This window comes from Colossoma macropomum, unplaced genomic scaffold, assembly GCF_904425465.1.
Source record: "Colossoma macropomum unplaced genomic scaffold, Colossoma_macropomum, whole genome shotgun sequence".
Taxonomy (NCBI): Eukaryota; Metazoa; Chordata; class Actinopteri; order Characiformes; family Serrasalmidae; genus Colossoma; species Colossoma macropomum.
In genome coordinates, this window is record NW_023494803.1 from 19,123,891 (window position 1) to 19,139,833 (window position 15,943).

Genomic DNA, 15,943 nt, shown 5'->3' on the forward strand with positions numbered 1-15,943 from the left:
GATAACTCAATTCCAATGGGAAATGTGCTGAAAATGGTGTCTCTGACCATCAACAGGATCCTGCATGAAATGGTTTGTTGTGGTCAGTGTTGCTTGAGGCAGTTTTTTGTAACGAGGAACAAGCACATTCAGAGACGCCATAATGTTTCTGACCTGTAGGGAAGTTGACACAATTAGCGCTTCAAATGTAGGTCAGCAGGGATATGGAGTGCATATATGGTATGTTTGTGTTACATGTAAACCTGACTGCCTCATGACTTGCCTTACAATGGAACAGGCCTCGCCAGACTAGAGTGGTGAGCAATGTCAAAACACTTCACTTGTAAAATGATCTGAAAAAGAAAACAACCTATAGAGGAACATAGTTGTGTCTATCCTTCCATTCGTGTCCATGCAGAGTAATGGTATTATCCTTGTGTAATGCCACTGAATGAGTTTCTTGGAGTTTGTAAAGTCATACGGGATTATACTAGTACTTTTCCTCACAACACAGACACACCCTACACCCCGCAATGCCCAAAGCAGCCCAGCGATTACTACATTTATATTTGTATGGCTGAGCAACACTGACTTGTTGATTTGTAGGCCTACTTGCTTGAACAAATGCTTTACTCTGTAACAAAGATTACAGAGTAAATCGCCCTAAAACCTTTGGCTAAATTCAGCCAAATTTGGCTGACTTTACTCGTGGGTAAGGAAAAAGATTGTCATGACTCATGCGAATTGTCCCAGTTTATTCCAGAATTGGATTGTTATGGAAAATACCCAGACTTCACTGAAACTCTTCGCTGTCTAGGGCCAGTCTAAGTCTATGTCTGGGAAACTGACCTTCCCTTTCACTTCTAGCAACTTAAATGTAAAGCAACTGCGTTTTTTTTCCACAGATAATCTGAGTAAACTTGACAAATCAGTAATTAGAGTGACTGTGAGCCGCTTTGACTGTACATGACTATACACTAAATATACTATACAAGATTATAGCCTGAATCTTGGTCTCCTCCTTTTTTTGCCATGACCTTAATTGTTGGTAAGTCTCTTGTGGGAAATCCCACTGCTGACAGCATTCTCGTCCATGAGCACGCCATTTTGTGTGTGACTGAGCTATATCGGGCCTGGGATATATACATGACATGCAGGCCTCTCTGCTGTGTCAGTGCCCCTGGGGTCCTTGTGGCTCATGGACTGCCCCACATTCAACTCAAAGTGCAGCTGTTTATATATGGTTCACACAAGCTGTGCTTGCAAGCTAAGAACACACAAACAGATGAGGTGGTTTATAACTGAGGAGAGCTGATACAAAGTTACTACTCAAAAAAGGCCTTGATAATTAAGTTATGAAATGAACACAACCTGAAAATGATTTGATATAAAGGGTCTTATAGGGTGTGTAACTGTTGAAGATATGAAAACTGATCAGAAGTTTCAGAAGTTAACACTGACGTTCTTCAAAAATTATAAAATTGTAAAATGAAAACTTTTTTCCCAACTTTTTTCCATCAAATACACTTTTGGCAATAACATACCAAATGTATGCATAAATGCATTTTCCCCTTACAAACATTTCAAATGTAGGTCTTCTCAGTGTATTAACAAACATTTTTCCTGCTAAATTAAAGGGAAAATAAGTTTTGTTGACATTCATAATATACTACCAACAACTTCTACTTCCATTGCCGACATCAGCTTCAAATGTTTTTCATTAAAAAATCTTTCACTGGAATGTAGTTACTGCCAACACACACTTGTTTCCAACCTATCTGTACTACATAAGTTGTTGCTTTTGACTGTCTAATCATCCATATTAAAACACTCTTTGAGGGAGCTTTTAGAGGCATTGAACTCAGGTTATCTGGTGTATCACCACTATTATGAACAATTCTGACTTGGTAAGCCTTCAAATCACTCTGACTGACTTTGAACACATCTTAATGATTTAATTATGCAGACATTTAAAAAATCGGGTGAATTCCTTCTTAGATTGATATAGAACCTTTCCATTACGTAAAGATTCTTCCTTAAAAAGTTTTTGACCCGCAAATCTTTTTACAACACTGCTCTTTAGGGAACCAAAGGTGGTTCTTCTACAGCATCACTTGAAGAACACTTTGAGGCAAAGAGTGTACAGCAGATTACTATGAATATTGATTGACAAAATATAATTATAATAGAAGCCAATTGGTAGTTGGTCAAGTATGTTTCAAGTCAGCATTTTTTCTAATCTTTTAAGTTCTGCATTACCATGATTGTCTCCACTAATTGATCATTTGCTAATGGTCATTTTCTGGCTACAGTGTTCTAAGATTGCAGTTTTATAAACTGTCACAAAAGTGATGTCTTTATGACCTGCTTAATGACTACAACTGATCATTATCCAGGAGCGTGCACTCTGGCTGCTCTGATTATAGTGTCATGACATGTTGAGACATATCCCTGTTTCATGAGAAACCGTGCTTTGAGCTTTTGCCTCTGCCTCAACTAACGCAGAGCCTCTAAAATTCCCTTCTTTTTTACTCTGTGTTATTGCACAGATAAAACAGATTTAAACTTTATTACAAAAAGTATGCTCTCTGTTTAAGGCAAGATAGGCATAAGGATCAGGCAGAGCACCAAGCCCACCTTCCACAGTAATGGAAAATAATTAACAGATTTAATCTACTCTTGCTGTCATGCTGTGGGCATATTTGACTAAACCACTGAAGGGTCAGTCCACTTGGACACCACCTTTCACTCTTGCGAGTGAGTAGTTATTATCCTAATGTAAATAGGAGCATTTTACAGAACAGCCTAATGTTGTTATCATATGTCCTTGTGAACGCTCATAAAACGGCAGCTGATTTTTATGACACACAGCTCTCGATTGCAGCAGTCAAGGCTCATGGAGTGTGAAGAAAACGAGAGAAAAGGAGGTATTGAGTGCAGTGACATATCAGTGCTAGTTCAATGTACAAAGATTTACAGTGTCTTCTATGTAAAAATGTACTCGGTACAAGGCCAACAATGAAAAATGTAATATTCTGATTTTACTTGATTTAGATATGTACATCTTTTTCCCATGAATACACCAATACCATCAAAACAGTTAGTGCCAAAATTGTGTCTATCAAGTAAATACAATGCCTTACTTAAAGTGAACAATTGCTCATGGCTAGATATAGTTTGTATATATACATTTTCAAATCACAATTTACTGCAATGTTGAGTTAATTTATTTCCTTGTTGATCCTCCTTTTCTTTAAATCAAATGCATATGTACTGAAAGATAAATATAGCTGACGTGAATGTTGAATATTGCTCAGTGAAAAGCTTATGAAGTTCTCTTTCATATAAACAGTGCCTCACAGTAAAACCTGATTGTTGAGTTTGCTCAAATGGTTTATGGGCAACGACTCCCTTCTGTGTGATTATTTGTATGACTTGTAGTCAACAAACACTACATAAATTAAGTTAGGATAACTCAAGGTGATTGTTTTCCATTTCAACTGAACAAATTTAACCGGGCTGCACGTTTAAACAACGTAGCCTTCAGAGAATGACTACGTGCACCTCACCTAGGAGAACAAGACTGGCTGCAAATTTGCTCTCAAGTTCAGCCTCCGACAATATACACACAGCACTGCCCTTTCACCCACATATGTATCCACGAGGGAAGGCGCTACTGCGGGAGTATCAGTACATCAACCTGTCATCAGGCCTGCTGCACGTATGCTGCCAACGCTGACCCAGGCTGACACTTTCCACTGACTGCTGCTGCCTCTGGGCATCTGCTAATTCTAAGGTCAAGCATCCCCCAAACTCAGGGCCCAGGGAAAGTTCTAAAAACTGCGACGTTGCAACCTAAGCTGTCAATATGGACGGGTTTGGAAGAAAGGTAATTCAGGTAATTCAGGCTGTCACTCCATGTGAGTCACAAGCAGTGTGCTAGCCTAAATTTAGCCATACTGGGAATAGCTCTCTCTCTTTTTTTCTGCTGACCCCCCTGGAGTAGAAGAGGGGATGTGCATAGCATAACCTTTCCTCCAGTTTCCTTGCCCACTTGCCCCACTTATATCACCACCATGGCGTCCACCTCGCATGTGTCTCATAGCTATGTTCCTGCAAACATTCTTACACTGTTGCACCATTTAGCTCTGCACGATGTGATTACGTGACTCCGGAAGAGGACTGGCCTCCCCACGGCTACCACACCTCCTAAGCAGACTGACTCAGACAGGTCCAGAAAGCCAGAAACAAGGTGATTAGGTAACTGGTTTTTGTTTTGGGTCTTAACATGTTACTATACAGGGGTGGCAACTCACAGTTTGTGCCACAGGAGTCCCTCACAGTTTGGCGGTTTTCTGGCTCAAACACACCTTATTTAACTCTTTAGTTAAATATCAGGTTAAGTGGATGTGTTAAAGCAGGAAAATCACCAAACTATACCAATCTTCCGCCCCACCCTTTAGTTGTTCATTCAAATTTGTTCATTGCCAACTTTAAACTGGGCAGGAAACAGCAAAAACATCTGAAACAAATGAAACAATTACACATGGAAAAAATGGCAAAACATAGAATACAATAGCTTATTTAATCCCTTACATGGCAAGGGCCTACTGGTGAGCCCAACGTTTTATCACACAATTCTCTAACCTAAAAATAATTCAGCCTGTTTGCACTGAAGTCCTTGTGGTCATTAAATAATAAGCCTGGGTATGTAATAAGCCTGAGACTTTAAGGGGTTAAGGTTAACCACCAGCAGTGGCATCCAGCAGGCCCACATTGTTTGGTTGAATCCCAGTAGATCAGCAGTACTCAAGTCACGTTTTGAGGACTCCATGTTCTGCCTACTGCAACTGACTGGATCCAATTATGTGGAGAACCAATGTTGTTGACACTGTACAGACAATGGGATCATGAACCAATTATCTTGTTAAACATCAATATGTAATGGGTGGTAATATCAATATGTATGAATGGTTAGAGGCTTAGGCTTGGGTTAGCTATAGGGAAATACTGCGGTGATGACAGCAAGGGTCAACAAATAATCTAATCTACCAGAGACCATTCAACAAGTGTACCAATGTAGCTTATAAACAATCAGCCTACAGGTTACCACAATATAAATATATAATGTACAGAGCTGAAAATTCTTTATATTAAATGAACATACCATTCTCTAGTGTTGTCACATGCCTTGTTTGTAAATAATACTTTGACTGCAACAGTAGAACAGAAAATTATGATCAAAGGTTTTTCCACCCTCATAGTGTCCTTTTTATTGAGCACAGACTTTTGAGAGAGTGCACAAACTTGATGTCACAACCTTACAGAATTCATGTATGATAAACAAGGAACCAAGAAACCAACATCTGCAGGAATAAAGACCCATTAAAGTGAAAACATCTGTACTTTGAATTTGAGAAGTACAGCAGACTGCAGGGCTGTGTGCTATATACTAAGTTGGCAACGTGCCTTGCAATATAATAAAATCACACTGAGAAACATTTAATGTGACATTGTTAAAGACAGAATGGTTTGTGTTTGTTAGATCACATGCATGCATTGATTCATCAAAACATTCAGAGAACACTCCGCAGGACATCCACTATTGGTCAATATTTCCCATATGGTTAAGAAAATTTGCATATTGGGACATAATTGTCCTTAGATTTAATAAACAATGTACTGTGTAGCACTAATAGATAGGCACGTATCCAAATTGCATTCAGATTTTTTTCTAGATATCACATCCATATGTTCTCCTCTTAGAAACAGCCGGAATAAGATACAATTGATCATCTGTTTCACTAAGTATTGACATAATCTACATCAGCTTAGGGCATCAAGGCTTTGAAAAGTGAACAAATCTTTTTATTAAGCATGTAGCTGTAAATTCAACAGTGTTGAAAAATAAAAAAACAATGTTTCATACAATGTATGGGGATTTAAAACTACAGTCTTCTGCAAAAGTTCAAATACCCCTAGTCAACGTACTTGTTTTGTTCATTTTTTGAGTGAAAATAAGTTAACTCATCCTCTACAGGGAGTAAACTTAAATATGCCATATTTCTGCAAATTTAAGTGCGCAATTTATTTGCTCTATTTATTTGCTAAGTTTAACATATTGGAAAAAATACAACAATCCAGTGTGGCATAACTTTTTATATATGTTAAATTCAGCAAATAAACAGTTATTGTGCATTAAATATGTGCAGAAGCTTCTTTCCTGTAGAGGATATGTTAACTTATTTTTCACATAGAAAATCAACAAAAATGTAATTTTACCAGGGGTACCCAAACTTTTGGATACAATCGTATATGCCAGTATGGCCCTCAATCTCATCTGAGTGTCACTCGTTTACATTTCATGGAAACCACAGTCTGTGATCTGTTTGCTTCCAATCTATTTTTGTATTGTTTCTAGCTCAGTTACATTGTTTTATAAGATCACTACTCTGCACACAAAAATGTGATATGCTGCAGTCTTTTGTTCTGAAATAAAAATTGTATTTTTCTGAGCGGAACCAGTCTGTGTAGTATATAATTAGAGCTCTGTAGAATAATGGCATTTTTACCACATAAAATATTGACAATCAAATCGAAGACTGACATCTCTTCACCATATAAACTCTTTCATCTTCCTGGAATGCATGCAGCACAACACAGAGTGCTGTATACTATCTAAACCTGAATAACGTGATATCAGATTAGGTAGCTTACTCCTTATATACTCATAGCCTATAATAAAGAATATGCCTCTGCCATAAAAAGTGCTGTTGCCAAGCGTACAGAGTGAGTGCCAACAGGTTAATGCAGTGTAACTGACTATGTATTCTAATCTTAAACTGAGACTGCAGATTAATTTAGGAGCCATGAATATAAATAAAGATAAGTCCACAAGCTCAACATGGGATTCCTAGAATAATGGTGGTCTAAACATTTTGATAAGTCGCTGGGCTGATATCCGGCTAAGAGGAGAAGCAAAGGGATGCTGAGTTAAACTTGTCAGTAAATGTCTCTAAATATGCTACATGCACATGTTAAGCTATGGTTCCTACATGGGTAACAGGCAATGTATGTTTCATCATTTGCAAGTAGTGTATGTTACTATATAAGTTGCAAACTGCTAAAGGGTTTGTTTTTGTCTTGTTACCTTGTTGTTACAGCTACTTCTGTCTTTATCTCATCACAAATAACAGGCAAAGAGGTCCTCTGGCCATGGTCTTGTGACTTTCCTTAAGTATACAATATATTTTTATCACAGCTGTGACAGAACATGATGCAAAATATTAAAACCAATGATTAGATGAAGACCAAGAATAGACGTGTGCAATAATAAGACATTCAACACACTCAATATTGTACCATCACTGCATTTTAGACAATCAAGTTGTAGTTTTGCCACAGATGTCTTAGACCAGCAGAGAAGCTCTGGTTTCACAAGTTCCCGCTACGGTGTCACGAGTGTCAGATAAGGAGTCACTCCACCAAGGAGTGGGCACACCGCGACACTTGTGCTGGCCGGGACAGTGGACAGGCCAGGACTCCGCACGCCCCAGGAACTATGTTTGTGCTGTGTGGATGGCTGGGACCATTGACCCTTTAGGGGGGGCTGTGCGGCATCCACAAGCTGCACTGCCATGGGGAGCTTACGGGGGTGTGGCCATGCAGAGTGGCTCTCAGAGCGTGCCAGGCTCCTGGACAAAATGGACAATTATAGTTGCTGTTGTTGTTAGAGAAGTTGTGTTTGTTGGAGTGGTTGTGTCCGGGGAGGGTGGGCTGTGGGGTAACGTTGGGCTGGGCATTTTTTGTTGCCTGTTCAAAAGAAATGCTATGTCGGCTGAGTGTTCTTGTTTGCCGTGTAAACCATGATGGAAAGTTTGGTAATTATCGTGACACATTTTTTACATGGCACATGCCTCAAAAAGAAGTACCAACAACTGTGTTTACCGTTACTCTTTCAGTGTATTTTCTGTTTTTGGAGGCGAGAATTCTTTTCAGACGCTTTATATAAAACAAGCAGGAGACCCGTTTACCTCCCGGAGGTACAACAGTGTTGCTAAAATAGAGCAGACAGGCTTCATGCCTTTCTCTGTTGTCAGAGTTTGACACGCCATTATTACCCGTTTCACCTCATGTTTTGAAGACTTTAAAGTCCCACGCTAAGCGCTGCTGGCTCCGTGTTCCAGTCGCTATCCTGCGGTTATAAAACACTCGTTTCGCCCTCAGAGGAAGTGTGTGTTTGTGTGTGTGAAACGGTGCTTTCCTCGTTTACAGCTGACCAGACGAACCAACCTTATTATTCAGCAGGCACCGCGAGGCTCGGGAACACGACCTTTGGCCCAGTTTCCTCGCGCTCGGTTCACCGGGTTTACTCCGACACCGCTGACTCCCTCACACGCCCACCCACAGCCACGCACCCCGCCTCAGCCAATCGTGCCGCAGTCACGCACTGATCACGCGTCGCCTGCCACGCCATTGGTCGAGCTCTCACACACAGTCGCTTCTGATTGGTAGCATGTTGCCACCCGCCACTCTGTTGTGAATTTTGTTTTTCTTTTTTTTCTCCTGACTTGTTTTACTCAGCTGAGGCAGGACCTTACTGGTAAAAAGGGAATTTGAATTCCGGTCTCAGTCGTCACTGAACGGGCGTAGTAGCACTCACTCCTTTGTTCTGTTATTCCTCGTCTTGACGGTTATTTTTCATACGTTTTGAACGGATGTCAAGACGACAGTTAAAGAATATGGAAGAATTGTCTGAGGTAAGAACCAGTATACCATATATATGATTATTCTCATTATTATTATTATGTTTTTTTTCCCTTTTGCAACACTGACATCTGCTTTTGCTGTTTATTGTGGACTGGCACAACGAAACCATCCTTTTGTTGTTTATCACTAACTTAAACCAAATGATACATCATGTTCTTGTTTTTATAACGGTGTGTCAGGCTTTATGTAAGTGATTTTTAAGTGTTATTTGTAACTTTATAGTGATGAAGTGTATGAAATTTACATATACAACTGCAATAAAAAACAAAGGTGGACCTGATGTAATTGAAACTGACATTAACTGTGGTGTGTAAACAACTCTTCAGTTCTTAAATGTGTCTGTAGTGAGGCAGTTTGGGAGGGGCTTGGTGTGAATCATAACTGTTTCTGGCATAGGGAATAATTTGGCTTCTTGAGGCACGAAGCGCAAAGGGGATTTTTTTTGTTCATGACTGCTTCACATGGCTAGCTGGCGAGCATGTTGTTTGCGCTTTATTTGGCGAAGGGAGGAGACAAGCATATGATAGAAGGCCATGCGGAGCAGGGTGTATCCTCAAAGTCTTTTCACTCTTACCACAAGCTACTACTAGGGGTTAAAACAGGGGAAAAAAAGAGTCTTATTTAGGGACAAAAAGTTTTGTTTCAGGAGAATACACCATGTTTACTGAGTGTTCTCGTGTTTCTCAGGGAGCTCAGATGGAGGTCCATGGGGCATATCTGGAAAGGAGAAGGCATGACAGTGAGAAGTCCTCATGCAGCGTACCGGAGTACAATGACCTGGAGGCGGCCGAAGCCCTTGTCTGCATGAGCTCTTGGTGTCAGGTGTCCCCAAGACCCAACACCTTCAAACCTCGTCCTCTCACCCCAGCATCCGATTCCTGTGACTCCCTAATGCAACCTGAACTTCCAGAGACCCCCAGGGACTTTGTCTCACTCTCTTCATTGGTAAGGGAACTGAACTGATGCAAGCATGCTTAAGAAAACAATGTAAGCCAACCATAATCATCTGTAAGGTCTCCTTAATGTGTGAACACTTGCTGGACGAGATAGAAAGACAGGTGGCCTCATGTGTTATAGTGTGCAGACTATGGTTCTTTTCAGGGTCTGATTTGTTTGCTGAACTCTTTGGGTTGGTTTTATGGTAGCCCTGACAGGTGGCATTCTATAGATAAGCGTCATCTCCTGGGTGAACTTCAGCCTGAGTTTCAATTACTAAGCTCACCCACGCAGTACTGACACCCCAAGATAAACAAGGACATAGCAGTGGAGATAATTTTTATTGTCTGTTACGTAGGTCAGATTGCACAATGCAATTTTTCAGCACATCCATGAAGACACTGAGTGTACTACTGCTGTTCCTCATTCATATTGAAGATCTTGCTTTGTCTGGTTAACACTTTGCATCTTCTCTCTTGCACAGTGCATGACCCCACCTCACAGCCCCAACTTTGCTGAGACCTCCACTTCCCTGCCAGTGCCAAACTCTCCCTTGACCCGACAGTGCCCCAGTGTTTTCAGCTCCAGACTCCAGCGACCTGCAGCAGCCTCCATTACTGAGAAGACCCTTCAGGTTCCCGCTACTGACAAGCCGTCCTCCCCACCCTGCAGAGCCATGGCAACCAGCGTCATCCGCCACACAGCTGACAGCTCCCTCTACCAGAACATTCCACAAACTGTCCACCATCAGAATCCAGCCCCTACACAGATGCAGCAACCACAACAGACACCACAGCCAGATGTTCCATCACCAGCCACTTCACCCTGCCGCCCCCAGACAGACAGCACTGCATTAGTCACATGTCCCAACAGCAGCGCCCACTCCTCTAATGAGAAAGCCCCTTCCAAGTCATCTCCCTCTTCACCATCTCCCACCTCCAGTCCGCCCATCATTTGCCAGATGTTTCCAGTGGCTCAGCCAGGAGTCATCTCAGCAGCATTCATCCAGAGTCCAGCTCCGAGGCCCAGTTCTGGGGTTAAGTCCATCCTGCCACAGCCGCTCTTCATGGGCTCTCCAGTGACCCAGGGCACAGTGATGCTGGTGATGCCCCAGCCTTCAGTGTCTCAGACATCACAGTGTCCCCAGCAGACAGTTGTTACTCTGGGAAACACCAAGCTGCTGCCTCTTGCCCCTGCACCTGTCTACGTGCCATCAGGACAAAGCAGTGCCACGCAAATGGACTTCTCCCGCAGACGTAACTATGTATGCAGCTTTCCTGGCTGCAGAAAGACCTATTTCAAAAGCTCTCATCTCAAGGCACATCTCAGAACACACACAGGTAGGGGAGACTTGAATTTGGCCTTCATTGCTTGGTGTTGGTGTAGATGAAGACCAAGTACTGTAAGTGTTGCATTTCTCTAATAGTGTTTTTCACTCTTTCTGCAGGTGAGAAGCCCTTCAGCTGTAACTGGGAGGGCTGTGAGAAAAAATTTGCACGCTCTGATGAGCTCTCCCGCCACCGGAGAACACACACCGGTGAGAAAAAGTTTGTCTGCCCTGTTTGTGACAGAAGGTTCATGCGCAGTGACCACCTTACTAAGCATGCTCGTCGACACATGACCACCAAGAAGGTCCCCTCCTGGCAGACAGAGGTACGGAACCTCAACAAGATAACTACAGCCAAGGCTCTGGCCGCAGGCTCAGCTTTGCCAATCAGCATGCTGTTACCAGCCTCAAACTGAACTGGATTGGAGCTGAGCTCATTTTATACTGGGACTCTATTGGAGGACAAGGCTGCTAATTATCTCATGGACAAACGTGAACATGCACTGGACTCTTCCTTCTCTTCTCTTCCCTTCTACTGCTCGTTTTTGTATACTCTGTAATGAATGCAATGTTTTGTTTACTCACTTGTTACAATGATTCATGCACTCTTATTTTTGCCAAAGTCTTTGTACCATGTTTGTCTTAAAATTTAATCTGTGTTCTGTATATATTTTAATGTATATTCTTTCAGAAATAAATATTCTATACTTTACTGCCTAAATACAGGAAATTGTGATTAAAATGAGCTTATGAATTAATTATATACACTGTGATAATCATGTTGTTGCTTCTCTTTTATTTAATACTCATTTTCAGTAAACAAATGACAAATTAATACTCTATTCTTGTGGTTCTTCACTGCTGATGGTTTTGTGGGAGGAACCTCCCAAATTAAACTGACATTTTAACAGGGTCAAAGAGAGGAAGCATGGTGTTAAAAAAGATGTTAAGAGATGCCACCAGGCCTTCTTGTAGTCACGCTGTTTCCTGTCCAGTTTTGCTGACGCAGCTCTGGAGTATTTCCTGTGTGCTTGGGGCTGTGGATCTGTGTTCTCACATTCAGCACTAATCCAGATCAGGCGGCCAGTCCACATTAGTCACTCCACTCACAGCCGACAGGGCTCAGGACAGAGGAAATTTGGTGGAGACGTCACATTTCCACTGGATCTGTTTGGACTCTTTTATCCTAGACGAACACTGAGCCACATGTCCTGCTATACATAGGAACATAAGCAAACAATACACACAATAAACAATATAATTACATAGTAAACCGCGTTTTACATAGTGTTTAAACACTCGTTTTAAAACAGAGTCTATCATTTTTTGCTGTTGTTATTTATGTAGACTCCATTCATTTTTATGTTCATGAAAGCTACACTATTCATAAACACTGGCCGCCACACAGTCAATACAGATAAAGAGACATCATAAAACACGACTTTTAAGTATAACACAGTAGGTTAAATACAAATTTGAGTTGAAGAAAGAAGCTGAAATCCAGAACATCCTTGAGCTCCAGGCTGCCGTGCGAATAGAACGACGAACTGTTCATCCTCCTCTTTGGTGAAAGAAAAAAGGGGAGGGCAGGCATTACACGCCCAGTAACTACGCCTTCACGAACCAATCAAAATGCGAGATTGACCGGGCTAGTGGGAGGCGCGACCAATCAGCTTTTCTAAATGGTTCCCGCCCCTCCCGGTTTTAACGGCGCTTCATGCCGAGACGATTAGGATTAGAACTGCAACAGCGACACGCTGTGGACAGAAATGAAACTGCCTGTATTCTACAGATCTTCGCTGGTTTCATATGAAGGCGTTTTATAATCACTTCATGAATGATTTCTGACGATTACAAGGAAAAAAGTCTGCAACAGGCTGGGTTGTACTGAAACTAGGCCACAGCGGTGTCCTAAATCATTGTAGCACTGGTTGAAATCTCCGTGTAATTCCCTTGTTGAGAAGTAAACAAAGTTATTCAGATTGTTTTGTTCAGAAACTTATGATTCAGAATCGTTCACAATGGCTTTGACATGTACCCGTGGTCCGAAGTATTTAAGGCAGGGGTTCCAACCTCATCCACAAAGGGCTGGAGTGGTTGCAGGTTTTCAATCCAAAAACAGGACCAAGTACACTCACTGAGCACTTCATTGGGTACACCTACCTTATATCTACACTCATCAGCTCCACAGTTGCACTTTGTAGTTCTACAATTACAGACTGTAGCCCATCTGTTTCTCTGCATACTTTATTAGCCCCCTTTTACCCTGTTCTTTAAAGGTCAGGACCCCCATAGAGGTATTATTTGGGTGATGGATCATTTTCAGCACTGCAGTGACACTGACATAGTGTTTGTGTGTTAGTGTGTGTTGCACTGGTACGAGTAGATCAGACACAGCAGTGCTGCTGGAGTTTTTAAACACTGTGTTCACTCCTTAAACACTGCAGACACTTCTACCTTGTTGGCCCACCTTGTAGATGTAAAGTCAGAGACAGTAGCTCATCTATTGCAGCACATTTTCTGTTGGTCATCCTCTAGTTCTTCATCAGTGGTCTGTGGGGGTCCTGACCATTGAAGAACAGGGTAAAAATAGACACAATAAGGACATAATAAAATAGACAATACAAGGTATAATGTGCTCAGTGAGTGTATGATCAATTGTTTAACTGAAACCAAATAAAAAAACACAAAGAATCAGGTGTGCTCCTGTTTGGTTGGACTAAAAACCACAGCCTCAACAGCTTCTACAAGCTACTTCACAGAAAATTACTACAGTAAACAGTTACAAACATGTTGCCTAATGCTGTAGGTTTTATGACAATGTAGGTTTTATGACAAAGTTCTGACTTACAATATATTGTTTTTGTAAATAGTATCTTCTTATTTTGTAAAATATGCGACATCTAGCTTCACTGCTTGTTGTGATAAGAAAAACACAGTTGGTCACAATGTCAACAGTGCGAAAAACTACTTTTTCTTATCTAAGTAACCAGTGTTCTTAACAATAATATTGCAATACTAATACATTTCTTTAGAATGGAACATTTTTCTTTAAAATACACTGCGTGACTTTGGTTATTACTCAGTAAGGAGAGGTACTTCTCTAAACCAATTACATACACTGACATTCTGAAACATCTATGGAATTCTCCTTTAACCTGCTTTACTTTCTTGGTAAACCTGAGTGACTTTAGCCCAAATTGAAGGTTCTCCATTTAAAAGTTCCCTGACCTGTTCTCCTAATGGAATTGAGAAATTCTTTGTAAATCGAAATACCCCACTAGACCTGCTAAATAAAGAAGAAAACAACAGTAGGAGATACATTAGGGGGAAACTCGTAGAAGACAGTGAGTACACTTCTGAACTGAGGCTGGACCCATATTCATAGCCAAACCACTAAATATTTGACCACAAAGCTGTATTCCCTCTCCTCACCACTGGGCGGAGACAATTACAATCTGGTAAGCCAACATCAGGGCGCTGAAGGGGCCTTCATCCAGCCACTAAAACCAAACTCTGCTGATGAACATTCCAGTCCTGCTGGGTGGAGGGCTGCAGAGAAACTGTGGCCAGGAAATGGAACTTAAACATATATTCCAGACGTTGTACATTTTCCCCTCCTTTAAATGGCCAAACTCGTAGGCAAGGAAATACTGAATCTTTTGTTCCATAGTGAATGCAAATCAAAAGTATAGCACGGTGCAATGAATTAAAGGCAGAATGAAACACTGTTCCCTGTATAGGAAGCCATCTGTTCAAAGGTGTTACATAAATGAATTTATTGCTCTTTTTCGCAAAATATATACAGGATACAAGAAATTTGGCAAACATCTGCAAATATCATATAAAAAAGACATTTGTAACTTCTCTGAAAATATAGTTTTATATAGAAATTCCTCCCTTTACATGGCATTGAATGTTTTATATAAAAAAGGCTTATATTGCTTTAAGATTCTGGTTAAGTTTTGTGTACAGGAACTGCGTCCAAGATAAACCACATCAAAGGATCATTAAGTTAACTAAACTCTCTCTCTATTGTGTTCATTAAGTCTTCTTCAGAGGCATCATAAAAGACAGCCATTGCCAGAGAAGGGTGGTCACAAAGTCCGGGAATTCTAGAGAAGAAGAAAATATGAGTTTTTTTTTTGTTTAGTACGTCAGTAACGTTGCATCAGTTTGTCCAAACCATGTGAAGGTAGATGTAATGGAAAGCAATGGAGAATTTAGTAGGGAATCAGCCTTTACAATCATTCTCTCCTGAAAAGCTTAGATAAATCAAGCATGCTTTGGTCATACTACACCTGAGGTTTCATTAGCCAAAGGCCAGTCTATTGTTGGTAGTGTAGCTTGACTGATCAATAATTAATAGAAAGCAGGCTACTTACGAAGCTGCCTTTGTGCACACTGGATCTGCTCTCACTGGATCTCCTATCACTGGCTTCTGTGGAAAAGCATATCTTTACAAATTAACCTCTTCTTAAAATTCCCAGGCATATTACATCAAGGCTTATAAGATGCATGGAAAATTTGATAACTCTTATATCAGTATTTCCCTTCCGAGGTCCACCTGCACTACAGTTTCAGGTTTTCCCTGCTCCTGAGTCACATGATTAGTTAATACTCAAGTCCTTCTGGAGCTGAATCAGGAGTATTAGACCAGTAGAAAAAAATACCAGACTGTGCAAGTAGACTGAAGGACTGGATGTGGTTTACAGTGGCCTATATTAGTTGCCTATTTAAAGGGCACTCTGGCCTATTTGTTAGGTTGTTTGTTATGTTTTGTAGCACATCACTGCATCTCTCATCCTCACTGCTTTTTTATTATTTTTGTGTTTTCATTCATTGTTGTTCTCATGCAGCATTCAGCATGCATTACAGAAATACAGCATTCAACCACTGTGAATCCCTGTGGCACTATGCCCTAATATAGAG

The 15,943-nt window shown here is 41.0% G+C and overlaps 1 protein-coding gene and 1 long non-coding RNA gene across 2 annotated transcripts; one reads left to right on the forward strand and one right to left on the reverse strand.

Annotated features, from left to right (window-relative positions):
* The first annotated feature begins 8,524 nt into the window (after positions 1 to 8,524).
* klf11b (Kruppel-like factor 11b) lies at positions 8,525 to 11,846 on the forward strand. Its single transcript, XM_036593146.1, has 4 exons — positions 8,525 to 8,738; positions 9,436 to 9,693; positions 10,169 to 11,024; positions 11,132 to 11,846. The coding sequence occupies exons 1-4, from the start codon at positions 8,697 to 8,699 to the stop codon at positions 11,425 to 11,427; spliced, it is 1,452 nt and encodes a 483-aa protein (XP_036449039.1). The 5' UTR covers positions 8,525 to 8,696; the 3' UTR covers positions 11,428 to 11,846.
* LOC118823480 lies at positions 11,788 to 12,780 on the reverse strand. The gene is made up of 2 exons (XR_005008531.1): positions 12,483 to 12,780; positions 11,788 to 12,225 (listed from the first exon to the last, which is right to left on the reverse strand). It is a non-coding gene; the product is annotated as an uncharacterized LOC118823480 (long non-coding RNA).
* Positions 12,781 to 15,943: the final 3,163 nt, after the last annotated feature.

Coding starts and splice junctions, on each gene's coding strand:
- klf11b (XM_036593146.1), top strand. CDS start 8,697: ATGTCAAGACGACAGTTAAAGAATATGGAAGAATTGTCTGAG. Junction 8,739..9,435: donor ATATGGAAGAATTGTCTGAG/GTAAGAACCAGT, acceptor CGTGTTTCTCAG/GGAGCTCAGATGGAGGTCCA. Junction 9,694..10,168: donor TTGTCTCACTCTCTTCATTG/GTAAGGGAACTG, acceptor TCTCTTGCACAG/TGCATGACCCCACCTCACAG.